This window comes from Chamaea fasciata, unplaced genomic scaffold (genome assembly GCF_029207755.1).
Source record: "Chamaea fasciata isolate MVZ Bird 193981 ecotype frontalis unplaced genomic scaffold, bChaFas1.0.hap1 SCAF_2, whole genome shotgun sequence".
Lineage (NCBI taxonomy): Eukaryota > Metazoa > Chordata > Aves > Passeriformes > Sylviidae > Chamaea > Chamaea fasciata.
Genome location: NW_027094087.1, coordinates 16,634,002 through 16,652,063, shown reverse-complemented (window position 1 = coordinate 16,652,063; position 18,062 = coordinate 16,634,002). Strand labels below are relative to the sequence as shown.

General features: G+C 41.5%; 1 protein-coding gene across 5 annotated transcripts; it reads left to right on the top strand.

Moving 5' to 3' along the window:
• The first annotated feature begins 51 nt into the window (after nt 1–51).
• Nucleotides 52–17,866, top strand: CUNH3orf52 (chromosome unknown C3orf52 homolog). 5 transcript variants are annotated; one of them, XM_066174915.1, is made up of 7 exons: nt 513–590; nt 2,297–2,564; nt 3,426–3,549; nt 4,106–4,236; nt 5,098–5,168; nt 6,596–6,786; nt 15,324–17,866. In XM_066174915.1, coding segments are annotated over exons 2-7 (717 nt in total). In that variant the 5' UTR covers nt 513–590; nt 2,297–2,366; the 3' UTR covers nt 15,326–17,866. The 5 variants fall into 5 exon arrangements, with proteins under 5 accessions (XP_066031006.1, XP_066031012.1, XP_066030982.1 ...); XM_066174885.1 differs by lacking the exon at nt 15,324–17,866 and adding an exon at nt 9,017–9,117; XM_066174893.1 differs by lacking the exons at nt 513–590; nt 15,324–17,866 and adding exons at nt 1,309–1,402; nt 9,017–9,117.
• Nucleotides 17,867–18,062: the final 196 nt, after the last annotated feature.

Here is an 18,062-nt window from a genome sequence, read left to right as displayed (position 1 = left end):
CAGCACCACATCTGTTTAGCTGCATGGATAACAGTAATAACCTTTTATTGTTTTGGCTGACAGCAGCAGAGAAAGTGCTGTGGTTCCTTTCAAAATCGTCCCAGCAAATGACAGCGTTTCTGAAGGTTTAGTCATTTGCTTGTCAAGGGCTGGAACAGGAAGGTAGGCAAACTGGAAAACCTACTATTGCATAGCTGAGAGCCAGAGTTCCCACGGCTACGCAAATCGATACTTTGTCCGCCTTCCGTTTCTCTGCAGCTAGGGCAGCCGACTTTATTTGTTCCCTAATTTATTCCCCTAATTTAACTGTATTTTGCGACCTCTCCTGTGGAAACCATCCCCACTCTCCCTGTTTCCAGCCTCGTGTCAGAGCTATTACTGACCATAATTGCAGCTGAAACGAGAAGGAAATGAGATCACTCCGTGCTCACTTCAGAGATAGAGGTCCTCACAGCAGACCTTCTTCAGAGACAGAAGCAATGAAAAGGCAGAGCTGTGCTCAGGACCATGAGATTATTGAACTACGGCAACATAATATGGAGGAAAATGAGACTGATCATGACCAGCCTCCAAATGCTCAAACAAGACAGGTAGGAATTTCACTTGTTCATTTGATCCTTCCGGTGGGGGAAATACTACACAGCAGGAGAAATGACACTTGAAGGAACATTTTATAGGGGTGATTTAATTTGTTTTTTGACATAAAGAGGCTAAAAACCCATTAAATGTATTTTTTTTCTCATCAGTGGGGTGTTCTAGTTTGAGAGTGGGATTTTAAGCTTTAATTTAGGAACTCAAACTGTAATTGGTTCCGAGTTTTGCTTTCTCCTTCAATGTGCTATCAGTGGGATTGGGCTCAAAAGTAGAAAAGAGAAAAGTGGAAATAAGTTTTAAAACCAGGCTTTCCTTCAGTAGAAGTTAACCAGGAAACAGTGCTGCCAAACAAAAACAAGATGTCCTCAAACAGACCATGCTGGATTCTCTTTATCCCTAAGTAATTTTCTGTTGCTAACCATTATGAATTTATATTAATAGAATGCTCCAAACCCTTAGTTAAGATCAGCACGTGAATCCTAAGGGAGGTAGCTCCTAGTCCCTAGTTTAAAGCTACGGAACAGACTCAGTCTGGCAGAGAAATAACATATTCACACGTGAGGCTGTACAGTGAGTTACAGTACTTACTGCAGGAATATTTGTGGCGGAGCGAAGATGTTTCCCACTTTTCCGTGGGCACGGCTGGCCGCGCTGGGAGCGGTCTGCCCGCCCCTTCCCGCTGCTGTGAGCGGTACCGCTGCCTTGCCTGCGCCCTGCTGATCGCCACTGGGGCTGATTCATCCCCCTGTCCAGGCACATCCCTCTTTGTTCCATTGAATCAGGGCTCAGTTACCTCTCCTGTGGTATGGTAAGCCGAATCAGCTCGCTGCAGGGCCAGACACATTCTGGGAGGGTGCAAAGAGGAACAGGAGAGTTGGGGGGGGGAGAGGCAGGGGTCAGCTAGATCTGCTTGACTGTCTTGAGAAACTTCACCCTTGGGTTTATCCTTCCCCCTTCCAGGACTGAGTTTTCGTGTGAGGTCTCTGTATGCTGATTATAGCAACTGGCTTCCCGTCCTATACAGACTGCTGGAAAGTTACCTTGCTCTGCTTTCTGCTCAGGTGAATCAGAGCTGCCCTGCCCACCGGGCAGAGACTTTCTCGGCTGCTGTTTCTTCCCCACGGCCTATGGGCAAAGTTCAGAAGGTGTTTGATTACCTGTAGAACTGAATGTTTTCTTGGGATCGAGCCAGTTTGCTGTGTGTGATTAAGAATTGAGTTCTGCGATGGTCTAAACGTGGCGGCTCTATCAAAACTTGGGCTTGTCAGCTGCCTGTCTCAGCTGATGAGGCTGTGGCTGATTTCATAGTTGCAGTCTAGGCAGTAGTTACTGGCTTTTAAAAATGTTTAAAATACAAAACGATATGGTAGTGTTAAGTATTAAACTGAACTTCATACTTCTAAAATATTTTTTAAATCAAATTTTAAAAAAGTAAACATAATCACAGCTGAAAGCATGCTGTAAATAAAACCATACGCAGTGTTTGCCTTTCATTCTCCAGCAGAGCAAAGTTCTATGTGCAGAGGCGTCTACAGAGTGTCTCCCTTTTTCTGCCTCTGCTCTGGGAGGAATCTCTCTTGTAAGATCTTTCTCTTTGGGTCTGTTTTCTCTCCCTGTTCTCCTGCTGCCCACAAAAGCTTTTAGCTAGCTGCTCGATTCCGTTAAATTCAGTGAAAGCCTCTCTGTAATTCTGTGTTCTTAGAAAGTTCAAAAAGTAAAGGAAGGAAACCTGGATTAGTGGCTACAGCAGCAGCTGGTTCCTCCGAAACTGCATGTGTGTGGCGCAGACAACCTACAGCATGTGCTTTGCCTTACTTGGTACTGATGTCAAAAAGGACATGAAGCTTCCCACTACCTTTATAGTGGATGGAGAGGGAGGGAGAGGAGTGATTACGAAGACAGCATGGTCTGATTATGAATTCAAGCCCTTGCTTCAGTCTTCTGATTCTTCTGGCTGTGGAATAAAACAGGTGAAGTTATCTCTTTTGCTATCACCTAGGCTTGCTTTTTTTCCCCTTTTTTTTTTCTTTCTTTTTTTTTTTTTTTTTAACCATTCCTCCTGCTGGATTAACTCATTAAAAGACTAATTTCTGTCATGGTTTTCAACCTTATTAAAAATTAAATAACAGGCAAGGTGTTGCCCTTTCTCTCCCATATGAATGTACATGCCTGCACAATTGCTTTGAGCGAAGTTTTCTTTTGACCTCATAGAACAGGTGAGATTTGCATTAAACTCTCTGTTAAATACACTCAATAGCCTTCAAGTTTCCAATCTTCTAAAGAAAAAGTAAGTCAGCTATAAATGTCTCAATTATTTTCTGGAGGATTTAATGCAATAGTATGTATTGAATAGCATTGCCTTTGCTTTGGGTGCTGGCAACCAGAAGCCATGCAGGTTGACATCATCAGTGCTGCAGAGGTGGATGGTTTTGGAAATACCTCTAGAGATGCCTTTTTAGTTGGGAGAGAAGACAAACATTAAAAGGAGAGCTTGGGGAATATGCAAATTTAATTCTCATAGTTAAAAAAAAAATATGGAGCCAAGAAATCACCTTTGCAGTACTTTAGCTTTGTGGGCCATTCAGGAGTTGGAAATTCTGCACAAAGGGGAATGATCTCTCTCAAGTGAATGTCCTTTACCTTCTCTAGGTCTGTATTTTCTCCTGCAGCAGTAGTCAAGGCTGGGAACCCCTGATGTAGGGCACTGCTTACCAATGAGGCTCTCCCATCTCTGTGGGGGTTTTGTTTCTAAATGTGACAGTAGAGACATGTTTCAATATTTTTTCCTGCCTTATTTGATTAATCAATATGCCCTTCTTTTTTATACCTAGGACAGAGATCCCTGGAAATCGTGCAGGAAGGTAGTTTTCTGGAAGTGTAAACAATGGATGGTTATAACTACGATATTTCTAGTGTTCTTCCTGGTCATTGTCATCAGCCTAATTCTTTATTCTAGTGAGTATCTCACTCTTGGTTATACTAATACAGACATGAAATATGTACACTCTAATAGAGCACAACTGCATTAACATCCTTTGGTCTCTTTCAGTAAATTGCTGAAGGAACTGGGGTACTGACTGCAGAGGGTGGTGTTGTAGTTCAGTAGCTGTTGTGAAAGCTTTTATCTTAGCAGGCAGCAAGAAACTTGTATCCTGATCAGGTGGCAATTCAAATTTGTAGCTAAGTGAGAAAATATAGTAAGAAGAGATTTGGATATGAGAATAGAAATCATGTTTGTAATGTTAGAAGAAGTGCAGTGGATGACTTAGGTCCCTTGGTGTCATTGTCTGTCAAGCCGATGACTTTTGCTAATGGAGGTGGGTGACTGACCTTCATGTGCTGTCACTTTTTTCAGGTGACTTGCACTTTCTTTCTGTCTTTCCCAGTCAGTCTCTACCCAGGAAATTTGCGAGAAAGCCATTCTGGAGAAAGCCAAGAGGTTGTTTTTTTTTCAGTACTTCAGCTAACTGAAACTTTTTTCCTCCCCTTTCTATCTCCTTTTGATTATTAGGTGTTTATACAGATGAGGATGACTACTGGGATCCTGAACTACTAAGCAGTGGAAATTTTCACAATTTTTCAGGAACACTGGAGTTAATGTGTGGTCTCCCACACTTCTCCTCCGAGGACATTACTAAGAGGGTAAGTGTTTATGTGATTCTTGGCAAAGTTGATTCTGCCTAGAACACAGTTCCAGTGTTTTGCCTTTTAAGAAGTTTCTGTTTCTCTGCATAGCAGCTCAGTCATTTGCAAGTCCACAAATAAAGTGTGTTGTACTTTTTAAAGTCATGATCTTGAAAAAAAAGAATTGTCTGATTTTAAGCACAAAAAAAGTATTGATTTTTTTTCCCTTAAATTTGACCATTTGTTAAGACATAATCTTCACCTTTTTCATAGAATCACTGAATAATTTAGGAGAGGCCTGTGAAAGTCATCTGAGCATAATGTGGACTAAACATCCTGTGTGCTGCATTCTCTTATGAATACATGATTACAGCCTGGGTTTATAGCTGTGATTTCTGCTGAGCCTGCACAACTCTGAGTTACAGCTGAAACAAGCTCAGCGTACTTGGCAGTGATCATTTGGACATGGTGGAAAGGAAATCCCAGGACAGAGACTCTCCCCTCCACAAGATAATAGTTAAAAGATCCTTTTGGTACTAATTAAATCCCAAACCGAACAATATCAGTTGCACATGGCAACATGAGCACATACTTTTAGTTCACTCTCAGTGCCTCCATTGTGTTAAGATTACATAGCAATCACTCCAATGCACAATTAACTTGTCTGTCAAATTTAAAGGACTTGCAGGACTTGCCCTTTTCCAGGGCAGATATTTGCTGTTATTTGACCTTCAGCACCTGTTTTTATGCTCTGTAAAGCACTTTGTAATAATGATTTGCTGGAGGGTTTTTTTTGTTTTTTTGTTTCAGTTTGGGGTGGTTTTTGGTGAGGGGAAAAAAGAGATTGAATAGAACAAACCTTTTTTTTCTCTCTCTCAGCTAACAGAGGTCTACAGTTCATCTCCAGCTTTAGGACGTTACTTTAGGTCAGCTCAGGTGATTTCTTTCAGGTAAGCAATTTCTGTCACCAAAGTTATCTTAGAATACAGGCTTTTGGTGAGACATACATGTACTAATGTAAATATGTGCAATATTTAAATCTGTGAAAAATAGGTTGTTTGGGGAAAATTATGTGTATAGGCAATGAAAGCTGGTCAAAGGAACCTCTGGTGTAAATGGTAAATGCTGCTAAAATTATATAATGACATAATAATTATATAATTATATATTGTTGCTGTGAAGTATCACCCCTGTTATCTTTGGTTCCAATTGCAGCCTTCAATAAACATAGTCAAGGTTATTTATTAAAAAGAGAATTAATTGCTGGAGATGCTTAAGATTGACGTAGTTTAAATAATCTTAAATAAATAAAACAAGGTTCATGGGGAGGAGAGAATAATTTTGTTCCCAAACGAGATAAAGGCAAGAGGAATATACATGTTCCCTGTCATGGAGAAATAGCTGAGAAGTAAGGGAAGACAGAGAGCTTCCCCAAGGACTTCTGAAAAAGAACTCTTACAAAAGAAATCAGAAAGACTGGCTAAAATCAAGGGAAGTGGTTTTGCAGAGTCCCAGGTCCTTTGAGATAGGAAGGACAGAGGAATAGCCACGTTGGAATGTGGCAAGGGGCAGTTGTAAGGGCACTTTGCTCCCATGAGGAATGAGTTCACTTGCCCTGCCAGCCTTGGGCATGCCAGCTTTGTTCAACAGTGAACTGTAGCTCCTTAGCCTTATGGGTACTCATTATGATTTAGACCATCAAGTACAAAGTTGTAGTTCTGCACGTCTATTGATTTATTGATTAGCTAATAACTCTCTCTGCCTCTTTGATCTCTCTCTCTTGCTGTCTCCCTCTCTTTTTTCCTTTTGTTTTCCCCCATTCAAGTGTTTTTTGAAAATGTTTTGAATTCTGTGAGTGCAAAAGGTAGCTGTTGTATCGTAGTCAGTTTTGGTAGACGACAAAACATGAAATCTCCAGAGATGGTTTCCAGTTCACTGGTTCGTGTAATCCACTCCAGAGCTGAGTCAGGAGCACAGCTGGGTTGTCCCAGGTACTGCTAGCAGGAAAACAAACCTTCCTACAGGTTCCTAGCTAAACTATGCACTGGATATTGCAACACCTCTTAATAGTACCTTCTTGTGAAGCACCAGTGCTGAAAACCACATCCCATCAAAACAAGTATCCAATTGCTCCTCGTGCATTTGAAGATACTTCTCTAGATGGCTTCAAGTGTGTACCCAGTTTGAAGAGCTGTTCTGAGAAGGGAGGAGGAGGCAGCAACTGGCATCTTTGGCAGTTCTCTTTCATAGTGTTTTTCTTGGGGATATTTTTTTTTTTAATCCATTCCAACATTGATATGAAAAGTCAGTCTTCTCAAAAAAAAAAAAAAGATCCTGTTGAAACTTGAACACATTCATCCTTGACTTTGTTTTTCAGTAATGAAAGCTCCACTGTAATTTATCAGCTAGTGTTTTCTGTACCACCATCAACAGAGGGATTTATGGAAAACAGTATGAACCCAGATTTTATAAGGAACATTTTACGTCAAAATATTTACGATGAGGATACTCTTAATCCTGGGACATCTGAATGTGATACATTAAAGCTCGACCCGACTTCTCTCACATGTAAGTGCTGTACATTAGAGAAACTCTGTCTTAACCAAGATCCAAAGTATTTATGGCAAAGGAGGGAAATATTTCTAGGAAAATATTGAGGTTCATTAGTATATATGGTTTGCAAAACAGTGTTAAAAAAATTAAATTAATTTTCAGAAAGTCTTAATGTGCTTAACTTAAAACCTGGAACTCACTGTTCTGTCCTCAGATGAGAAAGGGAATAGTGATGAGACTGGTTAGCTGTGGACTCCGATGAAACTTTTTGATCTGATATTGCATTTTATCTATACAAAAAAATTCTCCTCTTATGTGTGTGTACTGTAATGGGGAGACAAATAATTTAAAATATTTCTCCTTATTGTACATTTGGTTTTGAATGCTAACAAAGCAAATTTTAATCCAAGGGATGAAAAAGACTCCTGATTTTTTAAAAATTTATTATGCACAGAAATACCTTTGAAGGAAACAAATGGTCATTCTTCCAGGTTTTCTAGGCAGTGAATCCAATGACTACCAGTGACTAGGTAGTGATTCCAATGCATTAAATTTGTCCTGATAGAAATGCCCATATAAAAGTCCCGTGAGCTTTGAAGTTATACTGAAAACAATCCATGGAGCTGCCTCCCCCCAGTCCCAATTTACTGAGTCACACCTATGTGCTTTTAGAATAATCCTAGGCTAACAATTCAGCATTGCAGTGTAGGTAAGTAAGGTTTGCAATTAACTCATACTGGGTTTTTTGGGACTCTTACCAAAGGACAAGAGATCAACAAGTCATGAGTTTCAATTTTTAGAGGCATTTTATTTCTTTATATTGACAGGATTCTTAGAAAAAGTAGGGTGAAAAGAGGCAGGAAAGAATCCATTGAAATAACTATTTAAAGTTTCATTTCAATATTAATATTGTACTGTTTTAACTTGCAGAGAAATTATGGAAAGATTCCTCATCTTCATCACCTCCTAGAAGAGATGGGATTCCCTGTCTATAAGTAATCCCAGGGCAGGGAACTATTCATTAGGTAGAAACACTTTGTTTTGGTTTAGATAGACAGGTATTTGCCAGGGAGAGTTGGAGTTTTTCTTAAAATGTAAGCTTTTCCCCTTTTTTTTAAATTATTATAAATTTGAAATTAAAAGGCTGTCAGGCAAAGATTTTGGGAATAGGTGTAGGAGTTCTTTACTAGGGATATAAAAATACAGATGTTGTAGTACAGAAGAATAAGCAAACAAATAAACAAACAAGAAACCTTAGAAAACTTTGACAGAGTTAGAAATACAACTTGACACCCTGTTGGTCAGGGTGTTGGAAACAGTTCAAAGTAAGCCCTCCTGGAGTGGCAGATGTGTGGTTCTGTTGGAGTAGAGATGGTCCCGTTGAAGAAAAAGGGTCCAGTAATGGTGAGATGTGTCCAGTCTTCTTCCAGGGATCCGGTGGAAAAACTGGATACCTAGTGGCACTGTGGCTCTTTTTTATCTAGGTTAAGATGGTTTGGCTTTTCTTCTCTGTGTGGAGCAGCTTACAATAGTGCAGTGTAATGTGTAATGTCATTGATGAGCTCTTAATGGTCCATTAGCAGAAGACATTCTTATGGAAGTAGTGAAACAATGAAGAGAAATAAGTAGCACTCTACTATTTGATGAGTGACACTGACCTATTTGGGCAAAGATAAGCAATTTTGCTCCACCCAGATGGAATAGAATAATATGCTCTTTACAAAATCCATGACACACTTCTAAAAATTGTCTTATAAATACTGCCTGTGATGCAATATTGTAAATGGAAAATGTGATATATTTATGGCAGTGTTGTATTGCTATAGCACCACTACCTCCTTCTTCTATATCCCAATAATCTGTTTCGCCCTTGAGAAAATCATGTGATGCATGCTCTGTTGACTTTGAAAACTCTACTTTGTCTTGCCTTATGGTAAAATCGGAATGCTCTGCATGAGCTTTAAAAACATATGGCTTCTTTCTTTTTCTCTTGGCTTATGCAAAATTATCTGCACAGCTTCATCCTCAACGCTCACTTCCGCTCAAACTCATGTCAGTTATTTTTTTCCCTCCAAACTTCATATGCCATGTTTCCTGGTTGCTCTTTCCTTGTAAAACAGCCTGAAAACCTATTTTTATATAGTGTGTATATATATACATCTGCATTCTTTAATTACATGCAAGGCCTTTGCACTAGCTTCTTAAGAATGCTTTAACTCTCATCATTTCCTTATTCTTCCTACAGTCTCCTTGGATAAAGGTGCTCTTTGCTCTATTTTTCTCTTCTTGAATGTGAAATTCAGAAGAAGAAAGCAACAGCATGAAGAGACATGTCGCGTTCACTAACGTACCTGAATGTCACAGGAATCTTTAAAAGGTCAAATTAGCAGTGTGCTTTTACAGTTAGCTACTGCTACTAGTGAATAGACAGATATTTGACCTGTTTTTGTAAATCTGAAAACTAGTCTATACTCTTAATTATAGTTCCTGCCCAGCACTGGGGATAAAAATAAACAGATGTAAGGTATTTGCCTTAATAAGGCAGTAAATAGTTGTTTTTGTTGATGAGAGACTGGATGAGATGAATCAGTGCCAAGAGGAAGGTGAAGCAGACAATGTAGGCCAGCGTGGCATGAAAGTTGCAGAGAGTAACTGGCTATAACACAAAAATTAAGCATTAACTTTATGCAGAATGGAACATATTCACTACCATGTGAGTGAATTATATCTTGTTGTTTATTTCTAGACTTATAAATGTTAGTACTGTTAGATAGACACTTTTATTTTAAGAAGCATTTTGTATTGTAAGAAATATGTCATAGAAAATTGTTTTTCTCTTTCTAATATTAGTGGTTTATTTAAGGAGTAATCTGACCATGTTGTTGTGCATTAAATTATTTATTTTTTACTCTTAAAGTGACTGTTTCCATTCTTTAGCAGCTCTAGCCTTTCAGCTATGTCAGTTGGAAAATAGCCACTGGAATTCTAAATGCTGAGCTGTATGAAGTGTGTCTGACAGCTTATACACTCAAACCCAGAGTTGTTGTTCCATGTGTTTAAACTGAGCCTGGGAAACATTCTGGACCAAATTAGTCATTTGCATGACTCTCGTATTTGTGGCTTATTCTGTTTCCCCTCTTAGTTTGTAAGATATAGCATTGACTGGGAGAACTATAATTTCACTTGCTATAATACTCTATGTAGCATACAGCTAGAAGAGAGATTCCTTTTGATTCTTATGCTGGGGAAGAATAAACTTCATGGCTTGTATGGCTTGTCCCAAAAGCAGCAGCCTGTGAAAGTACCAGCAGCAAAGAAATAAATTGTTGTTGAGATGCTGCTCAATCTTATTGCTCTCACCAAGACACCAGATCCTTTCCTTGAACACTTCGTTATCTTGATTCTAGGAACTGAAAAATTATGTAATGATTAGACTTTTTTATGGTATTACCCATATGGGCATTAAGAGTTGAGAAAGGAGTCCAGCATTCATTTTTTTTCGCAGCCATCCTCCTCTATGTGCGTACCATTACCCCAGAACCTTACAGGAAAAACAAGGTGGATCTGTAGTAAGATATGATATTCAACAGAAAATGTCTGACTTTACAGACTGCATCCAGCCAGGTTTTGAACTCTCATTGAAGAAAATGTCAAAAAAGGTGGTTTCTGGTTATATATCTGTGAGGTAAATTGACCATATAAAAAAAATTTAGAAGTGAATTAATTATGATTCAATCTATTAGGGACACAGCAGTGTGAAAACACATTATTACATCAAGTTAGATATTTTGTGTGAATGATCAATATTAATTTTAATAGAAGAACTGAGGAAAATAATGACTGAGACTGTGTTAAAAAGTAGTTTGTGGACTGTACAGTCATCCCTTCAAAATCCTGTGGCAGGTGTCATCTGTGTAGCCACAGCAGCTAGTATGAGTTTGGGGCAGACTCAGTTGCCTGCCACAGCAGCGATACCTGCACATGCTGGCACTGTGTCCATTCACTGCTCCATACACTTGCCCATGGGACTGTCCCCAGCATGGAAATGGCAGGTTGGAGTCACAAAGGCACTCCACCATAAAGCCAGGGCACAGCCAGCAATCACATACTAGAGAAGACTTAAAATCAGAAAAACTGCTCAACATTTTCTTCCATACTGTTTTGTTACAAAAATGGAGGGAACAAAAAAACATGCTTAAGCAAGAACACAGGTACATCATCACTTTATGAGTTCCGATTTACAGTTGAATACCTGATTTCAGTCCTTTGCACACATCCAGAAATGCTGCTTGCAGAGGGTGCTGGGCTGTGAGGAGGTGATACTCTAGCGTTGCTGAAAGCCAAACTGGAGACTCCAGCAGGAGCAAGCTGTGGATGCATGGTGTCATGGAAGCAGCACCCAGACTTCTGCTACTGATGGTTATCATCTAGGCAGCATTACTATTGAATGTTTTCTCATAGGCATATTATTTGTTTTGCGTGCAGTTTATTGTTTTGGGGTTTTTTTATTTCATTCCAACTTTTAGACTTCATATTAAGTAGTATTACATTAGAAGGGGGAGGGGAAAATTTGAGAAATCAGTTGTTTATAAAAATTGTGCATTGTATAATGGTACAAATCAAGCATGTCAGAGAAATTTTGGACAAGAGTAAGTGCATCTAACACAAGGTTTATGCTTTCATTTAAAACATGAAACATTCCCCAAACAAACAGAAAGACCCTGTTGTTATTGCATTTTTGAGTAGTTCTTTAAGGCCCCTTTAAAAAAAAAAATTCTAAAAGCCTAGAAAAATGTAGAGCCTTGGTTGCTTAATATCTTGTAGCTCTCATTTTTCTATAGAGGATCATTGTCTTATGGCAGTTGCTAGTGATTCCTGCTGGTTTAATTGTCAAGTCCTGTAACTAGTCCATGGTTTTCTCTATCAGCTGTCCATGGACAGGTTTGTCTCATAGTCAGTGACTGGTGGATGTAGCCTAATGAGTAAGTTTGGTCACCAGAGAGAGATACTTGTTTGAAGACCCAACAGCAGAGGTAGGATGGTTATCATGGCTGCACACACCGAGACAAAAGAGTGCCTTCTAAGTTACCAGGACATCATCATATTCACTATGCTCTTCAGGGCTAGTGACATTTGCCTTCCTCTTGGGCACACTGATAAGTGCATATTCTGTCTGATTATTGCTGTCAATCGCAGAGACTTCATGTTTTACATCGTGGCTGACAGTCGAGTACCACAGTTCACTGGAATTCATAGAATCTTTTTTGGCAACGTGTTCCTGAGGGGGAAAAGGGGGGAAAATGAAAGAGTGAAGCTTCAGTATGATTATACCCTGAAGAAGTTTGCAGACGTGAGCAGACCTGGTATAGCCTGTATACTCACGCAGTGCTGGTGACTAACACACGCAGTGTTAGGTTTGTAAATCCACAGTCGTCTCTCAGCTGTCCAGGCTGTGGCTGCTCACCTGGAGAGCCCAACAACCCAGGGCCCCGCTTGGCGGTGCTGGCGCGGTACGAGCTCATCACCACATGAGGGAGCGCACGGCGCAAGCGGAGCCCGGCAGCCTGAATCACCCCGGGCGCCGGCTCCCCGCAGGGCTGTCCCGGGAGAGATCATCCCCGGGACAGCCACCCAAGCAGGAAATGGGAGCTGATGGGCAAGAAGGGAAAGTTACAGAGGACATTTTATCGATGCATGCGAAGGGAGAGCATTTGGGATTTGAACAAGATTTAATATGGGGTGTTTAGGGAAGGAACTGGAGGAAGGGGGTCAGGGTGACTTGCAGAATAAAAAGCGTAAGAAAATACAGGAAAAAAGGGAGGGACAGGAGTCAGGGACAGGCAAGCTGCCAGAGACTGTAGAGTCTGGGAGGCAATTAAGACCCAAAGTGCATTTGTGTGTGCGGCTGTCTAGGAGATTCACTGTCCTGGAAGGGGCCCCGGCCTCTCCAGGTGATAAAGCGAGGGCTAATCCCTTCCCCAGCCGCCCTCATCTGAGGCTGTCCTTGAAAACAGAGGGGAGAGAACAAAGAGCCGTTAGCAAAGGAGGAGGTAAGATTGTGTGGGCAAACGCCTTCCCAACTCTGTTTAGACTTGCCCCTCCTTTTGCCTCCTGAGGGTGTTTGCCAATCGGTTGTGGATGACTGTGCATTAAATAGTTAGCAGGATGAGTCATTAAATCCAAAGGGCTAATGTGCACTGATTAAGTACTTGGAGCCAGAAGTTAAAAATTTGTTTGCCCTTATGTTCTTGCTTTGAATGCACTGAAGCCAGGGAGTAACTGTTGGCTTTATAGTGGAATCCTCTGTTGTCTGCAGTAGTGGCAGTATTTTGAGTGAGTGTTGCTGGGTTCATGGTGACAGCATGTCACTAGCTACCTACCTACCACTGTAGCTACTTTCCACACTCTATAAGCAGACCAGAGGTCTCTGTTTCATGGTAAAAAAACTCCAAAGAGTTAGCATTTATTTTTCAATCCTAGAAGAAGGACAATGTTAGAACAAAATTCCTGCAAGAATTTGCCTTGCATTTTCCAAGTTTACGAAAGTCATGTTGTCTGTTTAGATTCTGCTTTGCGTGGAAGATCTCCTGACCTTGAGAACACTTCAGTGAAAATAAATTCTGATTTTTGATTTAAGGTTTTATAAAGTTTTGAGATGTAGAAATTTCAAAAACTTTAAGGAGCAGAACAATCAGAGTAGACTTGCTTATCATCAAGTGCATGGCTCTTTCATCCCTTAGTCATGATTGCAAAAATGGAAGGACAGCAGTATTTCTCTTAATGTACCTGTGAAATGAGAATAGGAGGGCTCTTAATTTTCATGAGTGAGTGGCTCTCAATCCACTAAGTGGAGTCTGGAGCATCTCTTGTCCCTTCAAACACATAGGTTTAACTAAGACTTACTCTGAGTCACATTTTCCAGAATCCTTCCGGTCATCATGTTTTGAAAGGCTGTTATCATCAACCTTCTCTTATCAGTAGGGAGACTGAAGTGCAGAGGTGGAGTGATTTATCCCACACACCAGGGGAGCAATTGTGAAAACTTCCATAACTCACAGGCCAAGTTTAACCTCAGAAGAGGCATCTCTCCTATTGCACTAACAGCCCAACACACACTGCAAGGACTGTTTTCAAACCACACTCTGGGGCTTCTCCTTGGGACACCAAAAACTCTCAAAACCAGACCGCTACTTGGCAGGTTCCCCATTACAGTTCCACCCCCTCCTATTCCCCCACAGTCCATCCCACACTCACCGGTACAAATGATGAGCTCATTTCATCACACCCTTTTCTGTCATCTTGCCCACTTTCTTCAAAATTTTCTGCTAAACACCCACTTATCTGCTGGGCACCAACTTTTGCTTTACTGATGTCATCTTTGTTTAAAAAAAAAAACAAACCCCAAACAAACAACAAAAAAACCCCAAACCAACCCAGTTAGGCTGCTAAATGGCAGCCTTTGTTCTGCAGTACATTGGGGTTCCGGTGATTGCTTTTCATCAGGGAGGCAACTTCAAGAGGCAACTTCATTTCCTCTCTGCTAAAATGAACTATTTACAAAGCAGAGGCATCAAACCACAGGTACTCAGCTCCTGCCTCTAAGAGCTCAGCATATTAATACACACAAACAACCACAGACAATCACTTGAGACTGTGAAGCGCAACAGTTGATAGGTGGCTGTTCCCCCACCCCTGCCTTCCAGCATGATAAATTTGAGCAGAGAAGCAGGGCATACACCAAGTTATAGAGTTACTTCTTAAATTGCTTTGGGGTGCATTGCCAGAACTCCTAAAGCTAACTCCAAAGCAGGGGGGGAAGATGAACAGGCAGTGTGTTTATCTTCCAGTCTTTCCTGCCTTGCAGTGCAACAATTTGCTTTGTTCTGATTTACCAGAAACTAAATGTGCAACCTGAAAGGGCATGTTTGGTTTTGTGGACTTTTTTTCCTTTCTTTTCATTCTAGAGGCAATGAGACGCTGGAAGGGGAAACGTTATTCTTTTCCAACAGAAACTTAGCCATTTGTTGATACATCTGCTATTTTTTTATAGTGCAAAGATTAACCAAAACCCTTTAAGCCTCAAAGTATTAAATCTCTCTTTGTTTTTCAGCTGAAGATTTCTTTATTACTAAACCTGGTTGGCCATAGTCCATTTAAATTACTTTCAGAAAACGTCATGCTGAAACTGAAACTCTTTCAGGAAACATGCCAGTAGTCATGAGACCCGGTATCAAAAAGCTGAGTGGGGAAGGGAAGGAGGAGAGAAGCACTCCTGCAGCCATAAGTTTGTGCAGTGGCTGAGGACATTCACTGAGACATTATCACAAGGTTCAGCCTCCTGAATTGTCCGCTTTGGGCTAGACAACATTACACTCAGCCTCAGAAATTATGAGTATGTACTGCAGTCTGTTTGGCCACTGGCTGCCCAAGAGTGAGGCTTCATCTCAGTGTTAGTTTTATGTGCATACAATTATTTTGCATGTAGGCTTAAACTGGTGCTTTTCTGCATCCTAAGCAAATAGTCTGATTATGGTCTTTTCTTTCTTCTGCAGGAACATGATGGACACTTTGTCTTTCTGATATGTGGGTGCTTTGGACTCTGTTGCCCCAGAGAGTGGGGGTGGGGGGAGGGAAAATCAGTTTTAGTCTTTACCTTGATGGTACCTGGTGGATAGCTGCAGGTCTGTGCTGAGGAAAGAGGAAGAAAACACATGTGATTGTCATTCTCCGGTGTAGCAACACTAGACAAGGATTTTCGTCAGCACAGGATTTACTCAGTCACAGACTGAACAGAGGTTGCGCAAAAGCATGAACTTGTGTGACAATAGTAGGGGAAAGGGTTGAACCTTTGAGCGCTAAATAAATCTGATGGCTTTTTGAGATGTATCTTGTCTCTATACACACTTGGGTCACACTGCACTACTCACTGACCCAAAATAAACCTAGATGTGCAATCTTCTTGGGTTTTTGTTTTGGTTTTGTTTCATTTAGTTAACTGAAATCAGTTTTACACGTCTGTCTTAGAAATGAAAATTCTTGCTTACTTTCTGACTATGTTTTAGCTTTATGATCCATGCAGCCATAGTTCTGCCTGGGATCTCTGGCTGGGTGCTGGGGCAAAAGGTACTACCTGATGTCCCACATGTTCTGGGTGTCTGTGTGCACAGGCTTGGCAGTCTGGAGCTTTTCTGGAGATTTATCTGTCTCATAAATATCTAAGTGACAGAGGTCTGTCATTTCACATACTGCTTTCTCCTAACCTTGTCTTTATCAGTCTGGCTGGTTCTTAACCTGAGATGGATTAAACATGTTGCTCCCGTAAAATTCCTGAGCTGAACTTTCACTTTTGCTTAAGATAACAGGGCTTTTTAAGCCTACTTGTTTGGCAACCTGACAAGAGAGACGTCAGTCCCTCAACATTGCATTGAAGCTGCCATCTTAGAGAATTTATGGTGTTTTCAAACATTGTTGTGCTGCCTTAACACTGCCATGAAATTGCCAATGTAGATGACTAACAAGAAGAGAATTTTTGCTAATGCTGCAGCTTGTGAAAGTGGTAAAAGTATTTTATACCTTTGCTACGTAAATGGCTTTACCCGCAAGAGGGAAAAGGCAGCAGCCTGAATCTAAACCAAGACTTCCTGATACACATGAGCACATGTGATCCTGGCTATCACAGTCTTCCCTATTTGCATATTGAATACAAAGAAACTATTTTGACTATTTTGTTAGAACACCTCATACTGACGTCTGTTTAGAGAAAGTTCTAAGCAGTGCTTGTGTATGGGGAACAAGGTCTGGTGTGTGAGCAGATGTGGGCTGTGCTGTGCTGTGCTGGCAGCCCACTGGTTCAGCAGACCTCCACATCCTTTGCTGTGCCGCTGGGCGAAGCAGAGGCACACCAGAGGTTCCCCCACTGTGCCTGCAAGCCTGCGGGTCTGGCAGTGTCGTACAAGGGCCAAGCGTCCCATTGCAGGAGGCAGTGGCTGAGGCACCTGGGGCTCGGCAGCTGGAGGGGATAACTGGCCAGTCCTGCTGCCTTCTCCGGAAACAGAAAAGACCAAAGAGCCCCCAGGTAATCCAGCACAGTGCGGCAACAGAGGGCAGGTATATTCCTCACTGAATGCAAGGAGGTTTCCCTCCACTGCAATGCAAAATGCCTTGCCATGGCTGCAGCCCATGGCTGTGCCTATCAGCTGCCTCTGCAGGGATGCAGAGAGCTCCCCAATGTCCCCATTCATGCCATGCCACACTACTCCCGAGGGGCTCAAGCTTCTTTACTTACTTTGCTTGTGGGAGTATCTTTTTCTCCGGCTGGGGATGGGCACTTTCCACCTAGGGCATGGAAATAAGGGTGATTAAGCAGATCTGGGGCTTCATGGTCCTCACTTTCCCGCTGCCAGCCAGAGGCACACGTAAACCCTCAGGCAGATGCCTTCTCCAGTTGTTTGGACAAGGCACTTTATGTAGTGTGATAAATATTGTAGGATTAATTCGTGTTATCTTTAGCATGGTATAAAACCTATATAACTGTAGTCTGAGAGTTAGTTTGTATGTTACAGTATAATGTTCTTAAGCCTAAGGAATGCAGGGTTCCGGGAAGACATTCCTCTGCCGAGAAACAGAATCACCCATCACCGAAAGAAAAGAGGGTGCCACCCATGGAAGATGGAGCTGAGCACCGCCATCACCGGCCATCAGCCAAGCGCTCAGCACCCCATATCCATCATCCCAATCTCATCAAGAACATACATCTCAATGCCGGTTCCTGCAAACCCAGACATAGGTTTATGTCTCCCCGGAAAAACTATTCACCAAAATCACATCTAGAAAATAAACCAGATGAATATGAATCCAAGACCATACACACAAAAAAAACCCGATGAGGTAATCGGTTGCACAAGCCCGGGAACTGTGTAAAAATGGACCCTGCACTCCCCGAATTTGTGAACCAAAGGGGGATTCTGTGCCACAGGGGGCAGGATCTGCGGTTCACCCAGTGCCGATTCCCAGGATCGGAACTGCTCTTTGGTTGTGGTTTTATCAGGGTTTTTCTATTTCTCAAATTCTTGATTTTTTTTTTGTTTTTATTAATAAATTTGTTATTAATATTTTAAATTCACGGATTTGGCTTATCATTTATAACATGTAGCTTCTCTGCTGCTGTTCTCCCCAAGAGGCAGCCCCTGGCAGGCACCCAGCCCTGCTCTGGGGGTTGCAGAAGCAGGGGCTGCCATAGGGTAGGAGAGGAACAAATCATAGGTCCAGGGATGGAGGGTGGCAGTTGTTGG

Bases quoted from the DNA above. Each gene is read 5' to 3' on its own strand.
- CUNH3orf52 (XM_066174885.1), top strand. From the start codon at position 2,367: ATGTGTGTGGCGCAGACAACCTACAGCATGTGCTTTGCCTTACTTGGT. The intron at 2,565-3,425 runs GTGAAGTTATCT...TTTTATACCTAG, and splicing joins CTGGCTGTGGAATAAAACAG to GACAGAGATCCCTGGAAATC. The intron at 6,787-9,016 runs GTAAGTGCTGTA...TTCTTCCTACAG, and splicing joins CGACCCGACTTCTCTCACAT to TCTCCTTGGATAAAGGTGCT.